We start from the raw sequence: 24,876 nt of genomic DNA on the forward strand, positions 1-24,876 counted from the left end.
GCCCTTCCTGAGGCCACACTCCACAATATCACTGTTTGTCTGTCTGAGAGTGTAGACACAAGGACTGACCAACACATGTTAGGCATGATTTGGTCAGCGGCAAGTAGAGGGGACCATCCCCTCCTTCATTCTGCACATTATATATCAATTGATATAAAACATGCAATGCCTGACTATTTAGTCAGGGACACTGACCTCTTTTCCCTTAGATTGTCAAATAAAAAAATGACAACAGCCAAACACAACAATAGCTGTTCAGGGTGAATGAATCAAAATTATTCTGATTTTTTGTCAGATAAGCAAAAAAAAAAAATATTTTTGGTGTGCTGCAGATTTTTAGTAAGTAGTTTATGTGTGCCATGAGGTGAAAAGGTTGAAAATTGCTGGTTTAGGGCAATTGCCAGGGATAATTACAAAGACAACTAGACCAGGGCGACCGGGCAGGAGGAATGGAGAGTAGTAATTAGAGTTGACAAAGGTTTCTTTTTTCCCAGGTAAAATCTGGACAATTGGGAGATTAATTTGTGGGGAAGATGGGGAACAGGGCAGTGAACCAAGTGACTGGGCGGGGGGCCCGGGGGGGGGGGGCTCCGGTGCCATTCCCTAAGTGGGGAACCCATGAGGATAAAAGATATTATGTTCCTGTTTGAATGTGCTCAGCCTGAGACACCTATCAGGGGGAGATCCTTGCTCTGGAGGGGGGAGAAGTCTGGGCTGGGGAGAAGGAGTTGGGGTCACCAGCATGCAGGCTGGGAGGTAGAGCAGCGGGCAGGAAGGACACACCGAGGGCAGTGCTGAGTGAGAAGTGAAGGGACCAAGGACACAATCCTGGATAGCGCCAATCTCTGGGGGGCGGGCAGAGCAAGGACACTGCAAGGAGATTGGGAAGAAGTGGCCAGGATGCCAGGAGCAGGATGCCAGGAAAGAGTGGGCATTGTAGGAGCCAAGGAAAATGACAGTTTCACCATGGAGCTGGCCAGCAATGTCACATGCTACCGAGAGCCTCGGCCAACAAGCCCCTTGACAGGGGGTGAGTGGATTTGGCGTGTCTGTGGTGACCACAGGTAAAACAGATGCAGGAAAGGTGGGGTTAGAGGCAGAGAACCAAAGGGAACGAGTGTGGGAGTAGAGAAAGGAGCCCCCAGGGCAGAGCAGACTTTGACAGAGTTCAGTAGTGGGCAGGCAGGGGCTGAGGTGCCCCACAGTGTGCCTGGATCGATGCTAGGAATTTTATGTGCCATCTTTTCAGTTCTCACAATTGAATGGACTAGGTCAGTGGTCGGCAAACTCATTAGTCAACAGAGCCAAATATCAGCAGTACAACGAGTGAAATTTCTTTTGAGAGCCAAATTTTTTAAACCTAAACTATATAGGTAGGTACATTGTTATTAACTTAATTAGGGTACTCCTAAGGCTTAGGAAGAGCCACACTCAAGGGGCCAAAGAGCTGCATGTGGCTTGCGAGACACAGTTTGCCGACCACGGGACTAGGTGGTCCACTTTGTAGGTGAGGAAACCGAGGCGTGGGCAGGCTGTGGCTTTGCCCAGAGTCCCACTGATACCAAGAACACAGGATCCCTGAGAGGTGACAGTTCCATGTCAAGCTGACCACCCATCAGCCACCTGTGCCTCCTGAGTATATTAACTGCATAGAGGAATGCCCACCCTCCGGCAGGCGGGTCCCTGGAGCTGCAGGCCCGCAAGTCCCCAGAGGAACTGCCTGATGTGGCTCTGGCTGTAAGTGAATTTCTTTGCATAAACGCAGGTGCACGGCTGGTTCCTTAAACACATTTAGAAAATGAAATGGAATCGCATAGACCTGCCACGCTTCTGCCTGCGTTCCTTTGACCGTGGGGTGGAAAACAGGACTATAAAAGTCACTTCCTTCTCCCACAAAGGTCTCTGCACCATCTGGGGGGCTTCACAGCGTGCAGGCGGCTGTGGCATACCTGGGTCACCCAGCTCCTAAATGTCACATTAGCAGACTCTGCTGGGAGCTCCAGCATCCTTGCTTAGGCCTTTTGAAGTCTCAGCCCCAGGCTGCTCCTGACCCTCAGAAAAGGAGGCCCTGATTTATTTATTTGGCGTGGGGAGGCAGCGCATGAAATATGCAGGCTGATCGGAATAAATCATTAGGAGCTGGGAAGTGTATGGCTAGCTGCCCTCCAGGCCCCCAGCCACACAGCCCACCCTTCTGACTCCTAGGCCCCGCTCTATGCCCCATGGCACCAAAATCATACTCAGCCTCCCACCAAGACCAAAATCACATAATCTCTCCCTGGAGCAGTGCTTGGAGGCTCACAGGCACTTCACACCTTCTTGCATTTAACGCTCACAGCAAACCATGAGTTGGGCATAACTCACCCCAGTGGATACTTGAGGGAGGGGCCTCAGATAGGTTAAGTGCATGCCTGGACTTGGGTCCCCCAGTTCTGACTTCAGAGCGCTTTCACCACCCATACTGAGCAGGGCTTCTGATCATTCAGCCACATTTATTGAGTGCCCACTGCACGCCAGGCCCAGCCCAAGGTATTTCATGATAAAGAACCCCTCAAAAACAGCAGTGTAGGCAGTAGAAGAGTAGGTTATTTCCTCATCCTCAACCAAGGTGGCCTTGGACATGTGTGCTGGAGCTGGAGATACAAAGATGAAGAAAAAAATTCATAATCGCTGACCTTGGAGTTTAGTGACTGCAGCCTCTCTCAGCCCTAGCAGGGAGGTAAAAATCATTCCCATTTGCAGGCAGCACTTCCCTTCCAGCTCATACCCTATAAGCAGGTGGTTATAAATGTAAAAGGGGAAATTTCAGAGTGGCCATGAGAATTAGAGAGGAGAATACAGGCAATTTCTGGCTTGGGACCGAACTCATAGTGAGTGTTCCATAAATTATAGTTATTTGAGTCATGATAAAAGTGACTGTGAGCCGTCTGCTAGGTCCCCAAACACTCTCTCTGTTTACTTACTGCCACTGGTTCCCCACAACAGTCCCTCTGCTTGGAAGGGAGCTTTCCCCTCCCTCTACAAAACCAAATGTCCAAACTTTGTCCACCTCTTCCAAGGAAGCATTCCCAGCGTACTGACCCTCCCCTCCCAGCAACCCGTTTGCTGTGAGCTCAGCCCCTCGTGTTGGAGCAAGGCCCCAGGTGTGCCCAGGCCTTCTGATTTCTGTCTGCTGATTGGTTCCTGAGCAGAACCCGAAGTCTGGCTTCTGACATCCTGGGCAGCATAGAGTCTTGTCCCCCACACCCTGCCCAGGGCCCCTCAGGGGTCTGAAGGTGGAAGGAGGGTGCCCCCTGTGTTCTTCCATTCACCACGGCCCAGGTGGTGGTCACTATGATAGGCACCCGGCACTTTCAACTTTTAAGTCTTGGGCTGCTTGGTAACTCCACTGTGCAAACAATGCTGACCACTCATTGAGACACAGACGAGCCTTGCAGACCGAGGACAGGGGATTTGTGGACAGACAGAAAGGTCCACTGGGGCCGGGAGGTTGGGGTATCGAGCAGAGGGAGAGGGGCTGTGACACTGGGTCTGTTACTGGCTGACCGTCTGCCCCACAAACTCTGTGCAGGTTGCCACTGACTCACTGTGTGACCCTGGACCATTCCCTTCCTCTGGGCCTTAATTTCTCCATTTGCAAACTGCACTGTAGGAATTCCAGTGGTTCTCAGCCCTAGGGATTAGGGTCACCTGGAGAACTAGAAAATACCTATGATTGGTCCCAGCTTGGACCTATTATATTAAAACTTCTTAGGATGGATCCTGAGTAGCAGTATTTTTAAAGGTCCTCTAGCCTGGCCGGAGTTGCTCAGTGGCTGAGCACTGACCTATGAACCAAGAGGTCACTGCGTGGTTCCTGGTCAGGGCACATGCCTGGGTTTCAGGCTCAAGCCCCAGTGGGGGTGGTGCCAGGAGGCAGTCGATCCATGTTTCTCTCTCATCGATGTTTCTACCTCTCTGTCCCTCTCCTTTCCTCTCTCTCTAAATTCAATGAAAACATTAAAAAAAAAAAAGTCCTCTAAGTGGATCCTGATGCATAGCCAGAGTTGAGAACCACTGGATTACACTGAGGGCCCTTCAAGCTGACACTTTCTGTTCTCAGAGGCTAAAAATACTGTGAGACAAAAAGCTCGCTTTCCCACAGAATAGTACTGGTTCCTTGCTGTGGGGCAAGAAAGGAGTGTTCTCTTTTAAAAAGTGCATTCTTTATTTCAAATTTTGGAGTTGGATGATAACTCCCATTCGTAAAAATCAGACTTCCCCCCAAAAAGTCCAGTCTGAAAATACTCACTGGCTGTGGGCCTGAGAGCATGCCTGAGACGCCAGGGAAACAGCTTCAATCACAGAGTGGTTCTGCCTCCCAGCTGCACCACAACCAACCCCGGTGGCAGAACCAACTGGAGGGTCACCAGGCTCCTGCTTTAGCTGGGTCCCCACATCCTGCTACAGGGGCTCGACTCCCCTCACCCCCAAATGTCCATTGGTCCTCAACTGGCTCAAGGTCTGAACTGAGGAAGGTGTATATGTCCTTTAAAATGTAATTGCTGTTGCAAACACAGGCTCAATGCGTAACCATGAAGTTAAAAACAAGATGACTTTGCCTCAATGAAAATCGAAGATGCTATAAAACTACTCCATTCAAGGACTCCTGCCCCTCCTAAGGAAACCCTAAACTCAGACAGAAGGGGCTCGAACTAAGACAGCTCTTGGAGTTGGTCCAAGCTTGGGCCCTCACCTATGTACGGAGCCCTGGGGAGGTCCCATCCCCTGCCTGGGTCTTGCTAAAGTGAGGGGGCTGCTTGGGGAGATCTCTATAGCTTCCAACTCCTGTTTGATGAATCGGCAACTGCTCTGAAGGGTCTTCCTCATTTTAAGCTGAAAGCTGTTCCCTGAGGCTTCCCTGCACAGGTCCTGGCTCTGCCTGGGGTTGCACATCACATCAATTCCTGCTCCTGGCGGTTCTTCAGAGATGGGAATATGGCAACTGCAGGCCTGGATTCTGCTCTCCTCCAGGATGGCCAGCCATTCCTCGGGAAGTCCACCCCACCCCAGTCTGGTCACTGTGGATAGAACCTACAGGGTGGGAGTAGATGGAAGCAGGTCCCTGGGCCCGGATCCCCTCACACACTTGTCTCTCTGTCTTCACAAACAACATGCCACTGTTACAATTTTAATAAGTTAACTTCATTGACCTTTGTTTTCAGATTTTTAATAGGCCAAGTGGACACTGGTCAAATGGCCTAGGAGTATAATGACCCCGCCAAGGACAGATTTGTCCATTGACTTACTCAAACTGTCCCAGGGGCAAAAGCTAAGTACTGGAGGGGACACAGGGCACATACAAATACAACAGGTTATCTGCACCTAGAACACTTTTTCTCTCTTTTTCTTGGCTAACTCTCACTAGAGAAACTGGTCTTTCAGAATTCATCTCAGATGCCTCTGCCAGGCAGCCTTCCTAGAATCTGGTAGGTGGAGCCAAATGCCCCTCCTCTAAATGCCATCAGTTATCACACCCAGTTGGGGTCCTGTGTCTGCTCCCAATGGACTGTGAGCTCCCTGAGGGCAGGGGTTGCGTCTTACCTATCTTGCCCAGTATCATCTGGCATGCAGATGCCAGGAAATGATAGTTAAGCAACTTTAAAAGCCCAAAACCATAGGAAAAAAGAAAGGAAGAATTTAACCACATCAAAGTTGAGAATTTCTTTTCAAGAAGGACTTAAAGTTTATAGGCACGTGACCAAATGAGAGACGATATTTGCAAAGTCTAAAGCCAACAAGGGACTGATATCTAGATAATATAAGGAACTCTTGCAAATCAACAAGAAAAATACAGTGCCCTCAGAATAAAAGTGGTCAAAGGATCAGACAATTAATAAGTGTCTAACAAGCACAGGAAGAAATGCCCAAACTCATTAGTAAGCAAAGAGATAATATTTAAAACCACAATATGATATTACTTTATACCTTTAGACTGGAAAAAATGAAAGGTCTGGAACACCAAGTGTTGGTGGGAGGTGGGGACACAGGGATCGCACGCCGGTGGGAGTGGAGACGCGCACGGTGACTCATTGGAAGAGCCATCTGGCAAATTTTCGGCATGTTCAGTGTTCACACACAACTTCCAACCCAACAATTTTCCTCTTGGGCATCTGTCCTAAAAATGCCCAGTTGGGTCAGAGGGGACATGTACAAGGACCCTCATTATTTGTGAAGGCAGAGAGTTGAGGTGACCTGGGTGTCTGTCACTGGGAGAGTGGATGGGTGCAGGGTGGGTGTGCCCCATGGGGTGAGCAATGAAAGCCCTGTGCTAGATGTACACACGGGCACATGGGGGCATCTTAGAAAACAAAGTGTTGAGTGGAAAAGAAAAAGAAACAGGAAAGATATGTAATCCAGTTGCATTGACGTAAATTTGAAATATATACACACACAAAAAAACACAGTAATATACTACATCTTGCAAGAACAGATACAAACACAACACACTCATCAAACACTTAGAATGGTTGCCTTTCCCTGGGGGAGGTGGGAATAGGGTTTGAAAATAAATGAGGGAAATGAGAGTATCAACAAACAAACAAGAGTTTTCATGTACCAATGATAAGTATGTCCTGAGTTAGCAAGACTGCACTTTTCTCAAGAAACTCTGGAAAGGAGTAAATCTGGGGTCATAAAGAGTGCCCAGGAGAGGAGAAAGAAGCCAACCGCTGCCATGGCCCTTCTCTGTAACAGTCGCCAACCAAGATCATTCAGAGCCTTACGACACTGAATTTTCACCATCCCTCTTAAGGCAAGGAAAATGATCACCTTTTATTTTGCTATTTTTAATTAAATGCTGAAATGCTGGCTCAGAGAACTTAAGCCACAGTGCCTAGCTACTAACAGTTAGACACGCCTGTTTCAAAGCTCACATACTTTCCATATAATAGGAGATGAGTTCACCATCACTGGAGGCATTCAAGCAGAGCTAATACTATAAAGGAGAGCTAGGGCTCCCTTCAACATGGAGAGTCTAAGGCTCAATGAAACACAAGGCCTTGGGCTTCCAGATAAGTCCTGGATTATGAGGGCTGAGGTTGTGTCAAGGTCAGGGTCAGTATCAAGGTCAGGATCAGACTTTCAGCCTAAAAGAACTGACATTCACATTATGTCTTTCCATTCCTGCCGACCCACATCCCTACCCGTGTATCCTGCAGTTCGATGGACTATGTCTCCACTCTTACTTGTTAATCAGCTTAACAATGTTAATCAGCTTAACAATAACCCACAACGGTCGGACCAACTATACTCTTACTTGTATCAAGTTGAGTGGCAGCAACAAACTGGCCTTTTCAGACCCATGGCGTGGGGAAGAGAGCTATAACACATGCCTCGACCGAGGAAAAGGGAACTAAGAACCAGCCTTAAGAATCTCAAACTGGGGTCAAACTTGCTCTGAAAGTTTTCTAGTAGGTTCTGGGAAATTATCTTCCTGCTTTTATAGGCACTGGCACTGGGCCAGAGAGATTATGAAACCCCTGGGGGGAAAGGGACAGGGACCATTTCTTATTCAGTTTGGCTTCCCCTAGAGGGCTTGGTAAAACGCCTGGCAGATGCTCAGGAAATTTGCACTGAATAGAACCGTATCTGTTACCCCAAAGACCAAACAGTAATTAATGTCTGCAAATGGGGAGGACAAGCCTACATTTCACTAGGTACATTCTGAATGACAATTATGTTGTTAGAGCAATAGAGGACCCTATCCCTTCAAATCAAGTGCTGAACTACTCCAAAGTCTGAGTCTTTTATGCGACACAGAAGCAGTAAGACATTCAAATACATCACCATTCACCAAGATTCTCACAAACAGGCCTAATGAAGGCAGGGACGGTGAGTTAGAGCACAGATGCTTAGATTTCACGAAGAACAGCATAAATAAGGCTCTAATCATGGCTTCACTCAACTTCCTTCCCTGCTGCAAATTCTGAGCCATGTTTAGACTTTGGCAGTAACATGAATTCTTTCTTCTCATAAGGAAAAAAAAAAGCCAATTCTCTAGCATTCATCATCGTCTAACGTAGTTCAGTGGAAGTCAGTGATGGCACGGGGGAGGTACTCTGAACTTGGAGTTGAAAGGGGTTTAGGCCAGTCCCACTATACCCAAGGTGTGTGGCCAACAGGATGACAATACCTGCCTTACCTATAGCCATGGGTAGCACCCTTAGAACAGTGCCTGAGACAAGGGTGAGAATGCACGTAATTTATTTGGAAGGTGATCCTAGGACACATTGCTAGGGGTTCAGGGAGGTGAGACAGGGAAGGGAAGGGAGCCAGTACAACGTGCATTATGAGCAGGTTTCTGGGAAGGTAACTGAGGCACAATTCCATTGGGATTGTCCTCAGCTGACATCTGGGGACAGACAAGAACATACCTTGAAGTTCTTGGGAGTTTCCACCCAACGGGAAAGGACACTGGGAAATTTGTCCTCCATTTCTCATCCATCCCTGGCTCAGGGCTGCCCCTGGAAGTGTTAATTCCCTGGACATCTCATCTGTTCCTCTTAATAAGATACTTATTCTGGAACCGTGGATGCTCAGAATTATGGGTGGAATCTACCACATCTATCTAGCCTGGAGGATTGTCCTGATGGGAGGTAAGAGCTCTGAGAACCCTTGGAAATGTAGTAAATGGAGGGAAACTGGGGATTAGGAAGATCATTCTTAAGGCTCTGAAACCCCCTCTGGATTAAAAATGCCTCAGTCTCAAGAGGGACCATGGAGTTAGCCCTGGCACATTAGTTTAGAATACTTCTATTTATTCACCACTCCTAAATTTGCAAAAAAGGTCCTTCCGTCTGGAACAACAATGGCTGCCATCATAAATTTGCTTTGGCTCACATTTTTGTTGTCAAGGCTAACTGCTGTTTACCAGACTTTCTGCCTTGACTTAAGTCATGGGAAACCATGAGTAAATGAAGATGCTCTTAGATTTCCACAAGCTGTCTCACTAATTGAGTAAGCATTTACCAAGAGCCAGCCAGGAGTCAGGCAGCATGCTAGTAATGTGACTAGGTTCCCACAACTAGAGTTTATAAAGCAAAATCTCATTTGACCCTTAACCCTGCCCCAGGGGGCAGGCAGGGCCAGCATTAATGCCATCCCATTGTCTAGAAGAGAAGACAGGTTTAGGGAAATGAAGTGTCTTGCCCAGAAGCACATCTTGCAAAAGTAGCCCCCTCTGCTGGGGCTGGCTGCTTGCGAGTTAGCTCTGTTGTGAGCCCTGCTGTCCAATCTCCCTTCTAAATAAGAGGGCAAGGCAAGCGGGAGAGAGGGTGGGAAGGGCATGGCAGAAAATAACATGGTAACTCCACGCAGAAGCCATTTACTAGGTCAATGGCATGAGGTAATTTAGGAACTGGTAACCCCTGGGGGCAGGCATATCCTCTGGGCAAATTCCTGGAAGGTCCCAGAAGAGTCTGGACCAGCCTTTCTGGGAGAGGAAGCATGAGCCCGGAGAAGAGAGGAATGAATTCGCCATCTCACAGTGGGTCAGGGCCTCAGTTCCCTTCCCCTCTGTGAAATGAGAGGATAACCTGAATTCCAACCTGGACAGCCTATTCAATATTCAATTCTCTTCATCCTGGCACAAAAGGCATCTCTGAGACTCTATGAATTTGGGTAACTCACTATTGTGCTGATGTGAACATGCCCCCAAGCACAGCATCCCTCTGTCAACAGGATCAATGTCTATTTTAAAAACATGCAAACAGGAGTATCTTCCAGCTCTAATAGTCAATAAAAGCTGAACACAAGTGTGGCAAAGGCAGAACACTGGTACACGTGTGCATGTGAGCACGCAGTGGCTGCCATTGCCACTCATCAGCTGTGTGTCCCTGGGGGAAACATCTCGCTTCCCCATGCCTCAGTTTCCCCATTTACTCTGTGAAGTAAGGAGATAAGATCACCTCTAAGGCCCTCCCCGTTCTGACATCCTACATATTGTTATGTGTGGGTAGCAGCTATACAGGTAGGCAGACAAAAAGGCATCAATGGGGTTTCAACACACCAAGGAAATCTGGATTTGCCCCTGAAAAGTGTCATAACTTTTGACAAAGTGCTAGTCATAATTGCTACTACTTGCTGAGCAAGAGATATATGCACATCTTTCCCTGTATGATCTCATCCAGTTCATCCCACATCCTAAGATGATAAGTAGGATTATATTCTTTTTTTTTAAGTTTTTTAAAAAATATATTTTATTGATTTTTCACAGAGAGGAAGGGAGTGGGATAGAGAGTTGGAAACATTGATGAGAAAGAAACATCGACCAGCTGCCTCCTGCACCCCTCCCACTGGGGATGTGCCCGCAACCAAGGTACATGCCCTTAGCCAGAATTAAACCTGGGACATTTCAGTCCGCAGGCTGACGCTCTATCCACTGAGCCAAACTGGCTAGGGCAGGATTATATTACTTGAGGACATCAGTGCTCAGGGAGGTGAAGTCACTTGCCTGATATTCTACAGCAACTTGAACTCAGGTGAGTAAAACCCACCTCAATACTGTTTGCTACACTGCTTTCCTTATAAATGCCTAAAATCAGCCACTGGAGTTGGTGTCTAATCCTAACATTGGGAAAAGGCAATAAAATTGGCACGCACTTGTAGCTGTGATTGGCCGATCAATATTTTACAAAATATCCTCCTAGAATGATATAATTTGAGAACTGGAAATGTGACAAGAGAATTTAGCTGCAATCACTCAAGAAAAAAAAATAGTAAGTATCTTTGCCAAGATGCTTACTTTGTTCAACCGATGAAGAAGTAAGACTTAACAAATGGGAAAGTAATTACGTTTGCCTAAAATTACATCTTTTGTGCACGTCAGAGAGCTGACATGTGTTTCAATTACCTGCCACAGGAAGACAAATGGGTAAATCTACAAGATTGCATTATGGAGCGATAGTATCCAAGGACACCTCTCCTGATTGATCTGAATCCAGTGGGGATTTGTCTGAATGAATCTGAGTAACTTGATTTCATTTCTTGCTTTCCCCAGATGACTTTGGGATTTCAAAGTGAGTTGACACAGAAGGCACAGCTTCCAGAAACATCCAGATGCTGATGAATGATCATCTAGTGCTTTTGGCGAATAACCCTGCTAATGACTATACTGAGCTGAACTGAGGTGTCTGCCTTGAGGAAGGCCCAGTCCTACTCCTCACAGATGCCCTGTGCGCTTTGACAAGCCACTGCCCCTCTGGCCCCTATTTCCTCCTTATCACACGAGAAACTTAGTCTGGATGATTTCTGAGGTCCCTTCCAACTCTGACAGCAGAAAAGTTCAACAAATGACCTGGGTCCTAAAAAAAAATGTAGTGATTATAGATTAAAAGAAACTAGAGAGACACATTAACCAAATACAAAGAGTGGACGTTGTGTGAATTCTCTAACAAACCCATTGTAGAAACATTTTTGAGCTAATTGTAGAATTAACATAGACGGGGAATGAAAGGATATTAATAATTGTTAAATGCTTTAGGTGTGATAATGGTACCATGGTTATGTTTTTAAAAGTCCTTGTCTAGTAGAAATGCATACTGCAGTATTTATAGATTGAAATGAGATAATGTCTGAGAGCTGCTTTAAAACATTTACAGAAAAAAATAGAGGGGTAACAGGGTGAGTCAAGATAACGCAAGATAGGCAAAATGTTGATAATGGTTGAAGCTGGGTGATGGGTTTACTATGCTATTCTCTCAACTTCAGAATCTGAAGATTTCTATAATCAAAACCTACAACAATGCAAGTTTTCTCAGGATATTGGAACTGACTTACCCCTCCCCCCTTACTTTCAGGAGTTTCTCAGAGTCATGTGGGAAGACTGAATGGGACTGAAAAGTAATACAGTGAAGAAAAAATATCCTAAATATGTTGAAACTACTGTTTTCACAGAGAAGTGTTTTCTATTGACTTTGATTTCTCTTATCTGGAACATCATACTTTCATTTGTTTTGATGTATTTTATTGCATAAGACAACATCCCTGAAAACAGAATTTATCAAGTAGAAAGAAGAAGCATCAAAAAGCCTACCTTGAAATTGAGTAAATTTAATGGTCCCCATTCTTTCCCCGTTCCGGAACACAACTTGACCCTAAAAACAAAGCAAAACAAACAAACAAGAACAAAAGAGAAATGCCATATTAGCTCAGACGCTACTGATCTCAACTGAAATTCATTAACTGTACAATGCAATTATTAATATTAGAGGAAAAACAGATTCCTGTTAGGCTACAGATGCAAAATTAAACTAATTGTTTTTAAACTGGTTGTGACTTTATCTATTTAATTTAAGGAGCACAAAATCAATAATGGAACTAACACATGTGAATTAAAGCTGAGATATGCATCATCATTATCAGCACAACTATTTATTAAACATCCACATGCCCTGTGTAGTCCTGGGACAAGGTCTTCCAGGGCGCTGGAAGGACAGAGGCACCGGTGAGGCCCATGGAGCCTGGCCCTGACTGCTTCTGTGCTCCATTAAGATGTGTGGCTTTGCCGAGGCTATTTGGCTTGAGGACCAGACGGGGGCTGTAGGTCAGTTAGCATTTCTTATTAAGGACAGAGGATGTTTTTGTAAGTTCTTCCTGAGTTCTTCCTGAGTGGGGCAGCACAAAATTAAGCTTCTTGTGCCAGCGACATGACTAGTGTCACAGGCAGCTGAGCACCCTTCATTAGGGAACCCTGGGGGCTAAAGACAGTGAGTGGCTTTGTTGGCTGATACAAGGGTTCCACATGCTGGGCTAAACAAACTGGGAACATGAAGAAGGACTGATCTCTCCTTGCCAATTTATGGTCCACCTAAAATTCTGCAACCAGGCAAGGAAATTGTCACACATTATATCAATGGATCTTGTGACAAGCTTGAGTGAAAAAGGGGATAATCCTGATTTAACAAATTAAGAAACTGACTGAGGAAGGTATGCCCTTTATGTAAGGTCACTGTAAGCTGCTGGAGTTCAAATTCGAGTTTGATTTTAATGTCCATGCTATTTCACTATAGCATGCTGTTTCTGATCCAGAAATAAAGTCTTTCCTATCTCTCCATTAATGAGATATCAGGAAAAGAAATGGTCTTAAATGTGTACTGCTTTACTCTCACAGTTGTGCTCTTACATCATCAGGAAATAGCACAGAAAAGTTCAGATCCTGCTCAGTTCTCAGGAGAAAGTGCCAGAAAATATCTTCCCTTGGTGGAAACTCACAGTCTGAGGCCCTGAGGCTCTTGGCACAACGAGAGAATCACTCAACCTGTTCTCAGAACAAGAAACACCTTCTGAAGCCACTTTGCCACCTTTTGGAAATCCTGAAGACAGCTGTGAGGACTATCAGTTTGAGACAAATGCCCACCGAATTCTATATTTAGGTGCCGGTAAGCAATTCCCTGGTGTGTGAAACACTTCAGTGTAAGGTGAGACAGGAGCTGTGATTTTATTTCTAGGGATGACTGAAAAACACAGAACATCTTTCAAAAGGATCACTTTTATGCAAATGGACCACTTTGCATGGGTGGCAAAGATGCAGACATGGTCCCCAAGGAAGACATTTGTCTGACGAAGGTGGAGATCCAACTACTTCACCCATCTCCTGCCAAGCTTTGAAGAATTCCAGACTTCTAGATATAAAATGTGGACAAAGCCTGCAGAATCCTTATTAGTTAAACGAAAAAGCATATAGAGTGGTATTCAAAGCTTGGACAGGATGGATGGAGTATGGGTGGGGATAAGAAAGAATCTGCTTTTACTTTTTTGTCTCCTCCTCCCCCCCATTTACTTTCTAAACAGAACTAATTAGTCAACTTTTAAAGTAAGACCTGTCATACTTTATTTTACTCACAATAATCATTTTCACTAATAGCAGTTCCTCCCAGCTCCTCAATTTCTCAGGTGATGCAGTGGAAAGAAGCCAGCATCTGAGTTATGGACCTAGCATGGCACCTCATCTACAACAGGCACTCAGTAAATGGCAGTATTGATTTTTATTTTAAAACTAGAGGCCTGGTGCATGGAATTCGTGCATGGGTAGGGTCCTTAGTCCTGGCAGGTGATTGGGGCTGATCGGGGCCTTCCTTCCCCCAGCTGCTGGCTGCCAGCTGGGGCCTTCCTTTGTTCCACACCGCCCCCTGGTGGTCAGCACAGGTCATAGTGAGTGGTCAAACTCCCGTCAGTCGAATTCCCAAGGGGACAATTCACATATTAGCCTTCTATTAGATAGGATGTTTAATAGAAGAGAGCCGAAATAAGAAAAGATGGTTTAAGCACCAGGGAACTTTCCAATGCTTGGGAAGATATTGTCCACATTGCATGATTTCAGCTGGTAAAGGGTAAACTATTGGGCCTTTATCCGAGGTGTCCTCCTCTCAGAAACAATAGCCCCCAGTAGACTGAGTTCTTGCACCACACTATTCGGACTAGCATGGGAGAGACTGAGAACTCTGACGGTGGTAACTGGATCGTGATGGGCACACAGGTGGGTAACTGGCTTTACTAAGGGTCTGCACTAGAGAAGGAGCCAAGAAGCTCTGCAAAGCCCCTTCTGGGGAAGATGTGTCATGTGATTCTTTCCTGAAGGAGTTACCATGGCACCTGCTGGGTTTGACCACTGAAGCCAACTCTGCTACCCTGGCCATGGCTGACAGGACAGGGACCATCGTCCCAGCCAATTCATCCTCTTTCAGACTGGACATGAGGAAGTTAATCAGGTGATTTTCATGAAATTCTGCCCAAAAGGGGTCCTCCATATTTGAAGGTGGTCAATTCACACAATGTTGTACAAATATAGGGTGTCCCCAAAATGTAGACACACACTTTGAATAATTATAAAGACAGAGTTTATTAAAATACATTTCCCTTTCCAAAACTGAGCTATCAGCTGTTAAAGTGCATATACATTTTTTGGGGACACTGTATTTACCTACACTGGGCCAGGTTCTCTTGTAAGTGCTAATCCTGCTTTTTTGAGAGCTTTATATTTGATTAGGGAGAAAAGACAAAACCAGTTTGCCAATAAATGGATAAGAATATTTCAGTTAGTGAAGAGTACTGTGAGAAAATAAGAAGGGAGTGGCTGGGCGAGGGGAGCAAATCTATTGTGCTGCCAGGAAAGCCCTCACTGCAGAGGTGACAGAAGAGCTGAGGCCTGCATGGTCAGAAGGAGATACTCCACACAAAGGAAGAAGCCATGCAGGGCAAGGCCCTCAGGTGGCAAAGGAAGAGAAAGGGCCAGTGTGAGGAGCAGAGGGGAGGTAAGCAGGCCAGATCACATTCCACCTGGAGGTCATGGCAGGGCTCTGGAGGGCAGCCAAGAGCCTAGGGGTGGGGAGGTTAAGCAAGTAAGTACTATGACCTGAGTTAATATTTGGGAAGACTGTTCTGGCTGTCAGGTAGAGAATGGATGGCAGCATGGCAAAACGAGGGAGCAGAGAAACTGGAGGCTCTACAGCTGGTAATCCAGATGTGAGGTGTCAGTGGCTGAGGCTAGGGTGGTGGCCAGCTCAGAGTGCATCGCCAAGGTGGCTGAGCACTGCGGCCTGAGCAGCAGTGGACTTCCACTCGACGCCTCCCATACTGAGTGGTGGATGCCCTGCTGTGCTGCTCTGATGCCCCCATCAGGATGGAGGCGTATCCTGGCTGCTGCTGAGTTGTCCTGCATCCAAAGGGAGCTGTGTCTGTTAAGGTTATGCCCCTTCCTGGGGGCCAGCCTACATCCAATGGTCAATGTGAGGGACATAATTCTAGGCCCTGTGCCTCAATTCAGGACAACGGTGAAGGACCATGGGATCCAGAGGTCCCCGTGGGGTGGCTGAGGCTGGGATTGCAGCTGTATCACATTTCAACGTGTCCCTCTGCCTGACCCTGCTTCACTTCCTCCCAGGTGTTGTTCCTGAGAACACTCCTTGATAATAAACTTGCTGTATGCTAGTCTTTGTCTCAGAATCTGTTTCCTGGGAAACCCAACCCTAACACACTTGCCCTCACAGGTCACTGGGACTATATCTTTCCTGACGAGGCTGTGGGGACAGAGGCAACGGTCTGAGTGAAGCCCAGGCAGCAGCTGGACTGCTCCAGCTTCACGTGCTGGGCAGCTCAGCCAGGCCAGCTGCACTGGCTTCGGTTCCTTAAGCCCCAGCTCGAGCAGGGATTTCTTCTCTCTCCTCACGCGTGTATCCTTTATGTATATATAGATGCCGTGACTCTCCTTAAGCTTCTGCCGTGTGCGATCCCAGGGCTATACTGAGGATCAATCCATGTGATGCATTAAATTCCAAAGTAACGGAGTCTGGTAACTCTGGCCGGGGTGGTGGCTGATATCTGTTGGCTCACAATCCATACTCACTCTGTATCCTCCTCTCCATTGCAGGGGCCCAACACCCAGAAACCACATTTCCCAGAATCCCCTACCAGCTGGTTTCCACTTAGGTTCTGCTAATGAGAAGCATTCATGGGAAATTAGAAAGTATGCATAAGGGAAATCTATTTTTTCCCCCTGCTGTGGTTGCAGCAGCAAAAGCTGAGCAACTGCAGGTGTCTGTGGGCTCAGGCAGCCCTGCACTGTCAATGTGGGGGTGCTCCTGGCTGCCTGTTCAGTGGCCAGTGGCGGTGGGGGAGGGGAGTTCCCAGAACAGCAGGAGGGTGGTTGCAGGAACCTGAGGGATCAGTGTGCAGAGGCAATGGCAACACTATGCCCCTTTTTGTGCCTTCAGCCCAGGGGCTTGGCTGTTTCTGTGAATGCTTATCTCCAGTGACAGCACCGACCTGTTTTGCTCCTCCATCCCTTCCAGTAAAGTTGCAACCAGTTCCCTGTCTTAAATCTTCCTATGAAATGCCTGATTTGGTTTTTATTTTCTTGTCTGCATATTGATTGATCATGGATTCTAACTTCCGAGGAGCTTATAAGAATGACCACGGAGCTCATCTGGAATGAAAATAAAATAATGGAGGTAAAATCCCAGGTGGAAAATTTATAAGGATTTTTGTTCTCCTGAAAAAGATATTGCTAATACCAGGGAAAGCAGTCTGATCCAAACTAACAGCTCAGGTTGAAGCGGGAGCCATAAAGCTGCATTTCTTTTTCAGAGAAATCTTCAGAATGCATAAGGTAATGTGGAAAAAAACTAAGTTGCAGCATTTGCCAGACAAGAGTAAATATTGGCAACAGTATGACCTTGGACAGTCATTGAGTGTTTCTGAGCATCAATTCGCCTATTTGAAAAATAGTAAGAACAATACTTGCTCCTCAGGATTGTTTGTGAGAATTAAAGTAGGCAATTATGAAAAGGGCATAAGCCAGGATTGGCACGTACTAAAGAGTAACTATTATAATTCCTCCAGGTAATGTGAGTTGGAAAAATTCCACCCGATGTCCGTTCAGAATCCCCAGAAAAATCAGTGGAGAGTAGAATGTACCCCAAGGATTCCAGCAGCCAGTAGGATTCAGCAGCCTCCTCTTAGAAAAAGTAATTGTTTTCATTGTTCATCTTTACTGTTTCATTACTAAGCATGGGTAAATTTCACTCTGACGACAGTTTATGAATTGTATGGGTCAAGCCCATGTTGGTCTCTTTCAATTTCACAGTGGAGGGCAGAGATGTCCTGCCCTGAAATGATCTGATGTCCGGCTGGAGCTGGAGGCTAGACAGTGTGAGGACTCACTTCTTTCAGCCTAGTTGCCTGGAGCTCTGGGCCCACTGAGGGACACAGTCTCTGCAGATCACTGCAAATTTATTTAGGGAAGGATCTCATTCCCTAACTGCACTCTTGTCTCTGGGCAGTTGCATTTGTCTTCAGGAGGTGTGAGCATGCATGCTTAACCGAATGTTTGATTTATGCTATGGGTAAATAAGATGTGCCTTGACATGTCATTCAGGCAGCCAACTATCTAAGGAAATGGAAGGGCTACCTGTGTGGCTGATCTGAGCCCACCTTGGACCATTCTGCTGCCAACCCTCCACCTGGAACCACACTGACCTCAAATGAAGAATGGGGACTTTGAGAGAGCACTGGGCTTAGCTGGTCAGGCTTTCCGTAAAGGGCAGAGATCATGTGGGCTTGAAGAAGAAGGTGCTCTTTCTTTCCTAAGGGATGACAGGACTTAAAGAGAAATACCAAGTAATTGGGTACAACCTTACACATATTCTGCAAAGGTGAAAAATACTCTTTTTCCTGCATGTCCACTTGGGCTATAGGGAAAAGTCATATTTTGTATAATTTAAAATATTTTCTTACACTGATAGGCCCAAGCCTTGAGGAAAGTTTTATCTATCCATTAAGTCTTGAGCAATGGGTTTGCAGGGAATTAAGAGAAGGGGCAGGATGGGAAGTGTGGTTTGCCCTACTGTCATCCTTCTGCTGATCAGCATGGGTGCAGTGGGGAGGAGTGGGGACCAAGAGGAGATGGATGGATGGATGGCCCAAGAGTGGCGGGACCAACTCCCTCTCCTTTCAGTAATAATACAAGAGTTAGGCTTGCTTAGAATAGCAAAATATCAGAAATGAAGGAAATGTTCAAGAAATAGGGTAATAGTGAAGTAAGCTGTGATAGACACATGATGAAATATTATGACACATGCACAACCAGCACTACTGAGCATCTAACACATGCTGGGCATGTCAGATAGGCACCAGATAAAGAGTGGGCAAAATCAATATGTTTCTAGATTGCATGGAGCTTTCAATCTGATGGGCAATGTAGACATTAAATAACAAACACACCAATAGATACACAATTACAAACTATAATAAGTGTTATAAAGGAAAAAAAGGGTATAAGAAAGAACTACAACAAGACCCCAATTTAGACTGGGGGGTGTCAAGGAGGGCTTTTCTGGGGAGGTGGCATTTGCACTGAGACCTGCAGGATCAGCTAAGAGTGATAGGGAGAGCATCCTGGGAAGAGGGACTTGCTAGTATAAAGGTCCTGAGACAGGAAAGAGATTGGGAAATCAGAGGAGCTGAGACAATGAAAGTGGTTACTTGAGGAGGAAATGAGCAGGAAATGTGACTAGCAAGGTGGGCAGGTGCAAAACCATGCAGAGCCTAATGGGCTGTATCAAGGATGCTGGGATTAATTTTGAATGCAAGGGGCATGGGCCACTGAAAGGTTTTAAATAAGAGCGACTTGATCTAAATTACACAGACTTAAACATTATATTATAAGAATTATAAAAGACTGGAAAAAGTGATGATCTGATTGTGTCAGATACTGGCTAGTAGTTCACCAAATCCATTTCCTTTTCCTCCTGGGCCCATGGTTAGACGGAATCTTCCAGCCTCCCTTATAGTCAGGTATGGCCATGTGACAGTTACAGCCAATGGAATGTGAAATGGGGAGAGGTTGGTCAAAGGTATAAACTTCCAGTTTTGCAGGATGAGTAAATTCTGGGGATATAATGTACATCGTGGTGACTACAGTTAACAATACTATAATGTATACCTAAAATTTGCTAAGAAGATAGATGTTAAGTGTACTTACCTAAAAAAGAAAAAAAAAGGAAAGAAAGAAAATGGTAACTCTGTGGGGCAATGGGTGTGTTAATTAGCTTAATTGTGTTGATCATTTTATAATGTATGCATATATCAAATCATTAAGTTGTATACCTTAAATATATTCAATTTCTATTGCATACCTCAATAAAGCTAAAAAACACTACTTTGGCTGGTGCATGGAAAATGGATGGGCAGAAGGACAAGCTGGAGACAAGGAAGCCAGCTATAAGCTGCTGTGGAATCCAAGGGAGAGTTGAGGGTGACGTGATGGAGAAGAATCCACGATTCAAAAGATGGGAAGGAGGTGAAATCGACAGGGCTTAGAGATGGCCCAAATGTGAGGGCTGAGGAAGGTGGAGAAGCGGAGAATAGCTTTTCGGTTTTGGCAGATAGATGGATGGTGGTGCCATTCCTCACCTGCACAGTCAGCAGAGGGGAGCTGGCTGGACCAGTGAGTGGGGTCTTTGCCCAGGTTCCTGAGTGGGTGGCTGAGCCAAGGGGGCCTTGTAGCTCTAAAGCCATTCATCATGAGGCCCCCTCGAGGCTTTGTGCCCCTACCTCCAACCTCCCTTCTTTTCTGGCCTTTTGCAGATGCTAGCATCCCCATGATTAGAAATATTTAATTTTGCTTTACTGTATGTTCTATTTTTGTTAAATAGATTAGTCTCCACCAGGAAAACCAAATTGCTGACCGGTCCAGCTAAAAGTCTGAAACATGCAATTTGCAATCTGTTGGAATCTTCACTTTAAGCTGGGGGGAGAGGAGGAAGGGATGCAGATTGACGGGGAGAGAGGGGGTGGTGGGCAGGGCTCAAAGAAGACAGCTGGTACAGCAATCAGTGGTCCCGGTGTGAGGCCAGGGGGCTCAGCTGAAGAGTGACCAGGCAGAAAGAGAGAAAGGCAGAGAGCAGAAAAAATATTAAAGGGAAAACTGCAGGACTTGGGGACTCATAGATAGGTGATTCAGAAAGGATACTGTATTGGGAGGTGGACCTATGGGTTCTAGCCTGGGATCCCCTAGCTCTTTGGTTGCAGTCTCTCCCAGTGTGTCAGGAGATAAAGTTTATACTATCTGAAAGCCAGGCTCAGAATAGTCTTGCGTAGGAAGGAACCTTGACTAGTCTCCTGGATAGAAGGTAAGATCCTCAGTATACACCTCAGCAGGCAGGAGCCAGGGCAGTCAGGGGAGAAAATAAGAGGCAGTTTTTTTCTCCTGTACAGAAGGACAAGTGGGAGGTGGGGAGACCACAGGAGAACTGGCCCCTAAAAGATGGTGGGGTGAAAAAAAGAAAAAAATGGATGGTGGGATGGCAGAGGATGAACTTGATCTGGAGTAAGTAATGCCCAACTTGAAGTTATTCAAATGACATTCTCTGGTACAGATTTCCCTCCACCTGTCCCCCACATCTTCACTGGAAGCCCTCACAAGTCCTCATAATAGGGAAGGGCTTCTTGATCATAATCAATGCGGCCCAGAGCTGAGGAAAACCAGGGATCGTGGGATGGTCCGAGTCCTGAATGAATTCAGCAGAAACAGGACCATGAGAGTGTGAGACCCTGGGAATGTGAAGGAATCTTGAGGCTAGTGTGGGTATCCTAGAACTAAGGGCCTGAGAAACAGAGCTTCCTGACAAACCTCCCAAGCTCCCAATGGCTGACAACAGGTTACACACAGATGCTTGGATTTGGCAGGAGGCTCTCCAAATCTTGGCTGTGTCTTGGTTTCTCAATCTGTAAAATGGGGATTGTGTGTGAATTGCATCTGCACACATGACTGCTTAAGTATGTAGCAGGGCAAGGGCAAGGACTACTGATGTCACAATCTCCCAGGCTCCTCCCAGCCCTAATGACCCTCAGCTCTGAGCCCCGATGAGTCACCACTCTCATCTCCCACCTTGGAAACAGCGGACTGAGCTGGCAGGCAGGTGTCCCTGGCATGGCTGATTGAAAACCTATTCTCCCTTTTGGCTCCGCTCCCCCACTAGAAACCCAGATGGCTCACAGGCAGTTGGGGACTATTCATTTGGGCTAAACCTAAAAATCTTCCATCAAGTAAAAAATCTTCCATTAATTCTCCTGGGAAAGAAAGAGACAGGAGTCAGCAGAGGAGAAAAGAGAGGGAGAGAAAGGCTGCTGTGTTGATAGCCCGACTGGTTGTCTCAGGCTGCTGAGGGTCAGAGTGAAGGCTATGAAATGCCAGGAATGGACTAGCAGCAAACACAGTGGGTGTCTTACACTGTTTTCAGGGCTGGAGTGGGGCTAGCTGAAGCTAGTGAAATAGATCTTGGAACCCCTTTGGGTAAGATGGGGTCTCCCGTCTCCCTTCTCCCAGCCCATCACTAGCTTGGACTTGAAGGGGTCCTCACTCCCATCCACAGTGGCTCTCCTAAGACCACTGCTCAAGTTATGGGACCTGATGGTAAATTCAAGAGTCACACTTCCTTATATTTATAGGATTTTCACCTTGTTTATAACTAGTGAACACTTACTTTTCTTGCCCAGCAACTAACCCCCCATGTGGATAATAAAATGAGTATCCTGATTTTAATGTAGCGATTATGTCAGTCAGGGTCTGTGATAGCCACGCTCTGAGATGGCCACAGTGATTCTCACCTCCCGGTAATCACAGCCTTGGACAGTCCTCTCCCATGCTGAATAGGGCTGGCTTGTAAACAGTGGGATGTTACGGAAGTGGCAGAATGAGATTTCTAAGACCAGATCACACAGAGACACTGAAGCTTCAGCCTGGCTTCCGCTGGATCAGGCACGCTGGTGGAAGCCATCACCATCTCATGACACCTGAGCAGTCCTATGGAGAGGTCCATGTGGGGAGGAACTGAGCCATTCTGCCAACAGCCAGCACTGACTTGCCAGCCACATGGGTGAACCATCTTGGAAGCAAATCTCCGCCCCAGTAAGCTTCAGGAGACTGCAGTCCCCCTGCCATCTTGCCTGCCTATATATGAGAGATCCTCAAGCCAGAACCTTCCAGCTAAGTCACTCCTGAATTCCTGACCCACAGGAAATATGTGAGATAAGAAAAGTTTTCTGTCGCTTTAAGCTACTACACTTTGGGATAATTTGTTATGAAGTAATGAAAAATGAATACTGGGTCACAGGAGGAAACAGAATTCACCCTGGATGATTCCAAAGAAGAGACATCCTTAAGAACTACTTACAGAGTGGGGTCAGAATAAGAGACCAAATAAGGGAAGGTGATGTGCCCTCAGACTGGAGGTGGCAGGAGCTGTTACATACCCCAGAGCAAAGGAGCAAAGGAAGAAATAGTGTCCTCAGAGCTTCATAAGAGTGGGAGACACAAAGGAGGAGCCACAGCCATGGAGGGAGGGGCACAGCTGTTTCCGGAGATGCAGCACCAAAGCAGGGCAGGTGCTACACCATGAGGGACCTCTCTCCTCTTGGCCTCCAATTTCCTGCCTGTACCCCGCACTGGCCAAACCCAACCAGAAGCCTGAAGACAGTGGATCCCAAGTGATGTCAACTATAGGATTATCCTCTCAGGGCACAAAGGGCAGAAAATGGATCTGTGGGAGGACAGAACAGAAGAGAGAAAACCAACACAGAGATCCACCTGGCCCTACTCTCAGCCTTTTTCTTTGAGGCTGAACCTCTGCAGGACTGGACCACATGACTTAGACTAAACCAACCAATGCAACCTATGCTCTAGCTACAGTGATTGGTTCAGAGATGAGCACATGGCCCAAGTCAGCCAATCAAGGCAAAGAGGACACATTTCCAGGGATTTTGTTGGTGCTAGTGGGGAAACGGGCTCCCCATTTTGCTGGACTTGGTGCTGGGATGATGGGACCAGAGACAACTGTGAAGAGGCCGAGAATGGAGCTGGCACAGGTGAAAGCAGACCCAGGGGTGGAGAGATGGAGAAGCCTCCCCCTGAAGAGCACTGTTATCTTTGATTAAGTACGGTTTTCTATTACTTGCAGCAGAAGCAATCTGGATGGAACACTCTCACTTAGAGCCTTGATAATCCTTGTGGCAACTCTTTGGGGTAGTCTGGGCAGAGATCATTAATTCCATTTTAAAAATGAAGAAAATTAGGTTCAGTTCTCTTTATCACTTGACGACCAGTTCATTTATATTAAAAATTAAGTTCACTATACTAGCCTAGGTTTTTCATGTATAGTGCACATTGTGTGGTTTTTAGATTTCTGACTTCTGTTTCGGTGGCCTTGATGTATATGTGCCTGTTATTTAAAGCTACTTCAAACTCTCTTTAGAAAGAGGTGGCACTCAATTACTCATTTTGATCAAATAAGCAAACAAGTCATGGTGGTGAGGAAGATTTTACAAGGCAAAATCTTCCTCATCTCACAGGCGACGGGTCTGTGGCTGGAAGGTAGGACTGAAGCGGGTCCTCACATCCTTCCTTGTCCCAAATGGGAAAGGTCCTCATTTCAGAACTTCTTTTTCTTTCTTACTTTCCTCTTTTTCCAGCTTCCCCATTGAATTGACACACCTTGAGGGGCTGTGTGAGGCCCTTTAGTGGGCAGATGTCATTAGCCTGATAAGGATAGGCCGCTCACTTGGTGGTTCCCAGGGAGTTTGGAACAAAGCAGGGGCATTTTCAATCTGGCAGGGGAGGCAAGAAGGAAGACATCTTCTCCTGGCTCCTGACTCGGTCAAAGTCCTTTCAGTGGCTGACGACGATTGATGCAAACTGGCCCCTGACTTCCCTGGTGGTCCTCTAACTTCTCGTCCCCCTCATGACACTGTTCCGGCCATGCTGGCTTCCGCGCGGTTCCCTCACACTCCGGCTTCTTTGCTGCTTGTAAATTTTTTATTACATGTCAGACCTTTCATTGGATTTTTAAAAGAGGTCCTTTAACTATTCTTAAGCTACTTGGAATACGTCTGACCCTTTGAGGCTTGCTTTCAAACTGTTTGGTGGGACCAGAGCTACTTTTAGTATAGGGTTAATTTTAACCCCACCACTGGGACACTAACTATCCTTTCCCCATGTATCACAAACATTTCCCGCCCTGGCTGGTGGGAACGTAAACGATTCCTGGCCCTGCTCTCGGGATCCTTCTGGCTGTTCCTTTCTGCCGGCTCTTTCTGTGGTCTCAGGTGGTTCCCTCATTACACAGCAGGTGTAACTGAGACTTGCGGGGTCCCCTTTGCAGCTCTCCACTGCTCTCCCCTCTCTATGCAGCTCTCTCCTGTCGGCCACTCTGCCTGCAAATTCTGGCCTCCTTGGTCTCTCTAAATCCAAATTCTCGACTCTTTCTCCTCAATTCTGGCAAGATTGCTGGGCCCTGTTTGGGCTCCCCACCTCCTTCCTGTGCTGAGCAATCATAAGGCTCATGT

At 46.5% G+C, this 24,876-nt stretch overlaps 1 protein-coding gene across 1 annotated transcript in view; it reads right to left on the minus strand.

The window, feature by feature from the left end:
- Positions 1 to 24,876, minus strand: part of GABBR2 (gamma-aminobutyric acid type B receptor subunit 2) — a 312,072-nt gene that overhangs the window by 80,103 nt on the left and 207,093 nt on the right. The window contains exon 8 of the mRNA XM_081103760.1: positions 12,074 to 12,134. Coding sequence (XP_080959886.1) covers positions 12,074 to 12,134 — 61 coding nt within the window. The remainder of the gene's footprint in view (positions 1 to 12,073; positions 12,135 to 24,876) is intronic.

This window comes from Myotis nattereri (assembly GCF_964212035.1).
Source record: "Myotis nattereri genome assembly, chromosome: 12".
Classification (NCBI taxonomy): domain Eukaryota; kingdom Metazoa; phylum Chordata; class Mammalia; order Chiroptera; family Vespertilionidae; genus Myotis; species Myotis nattereri.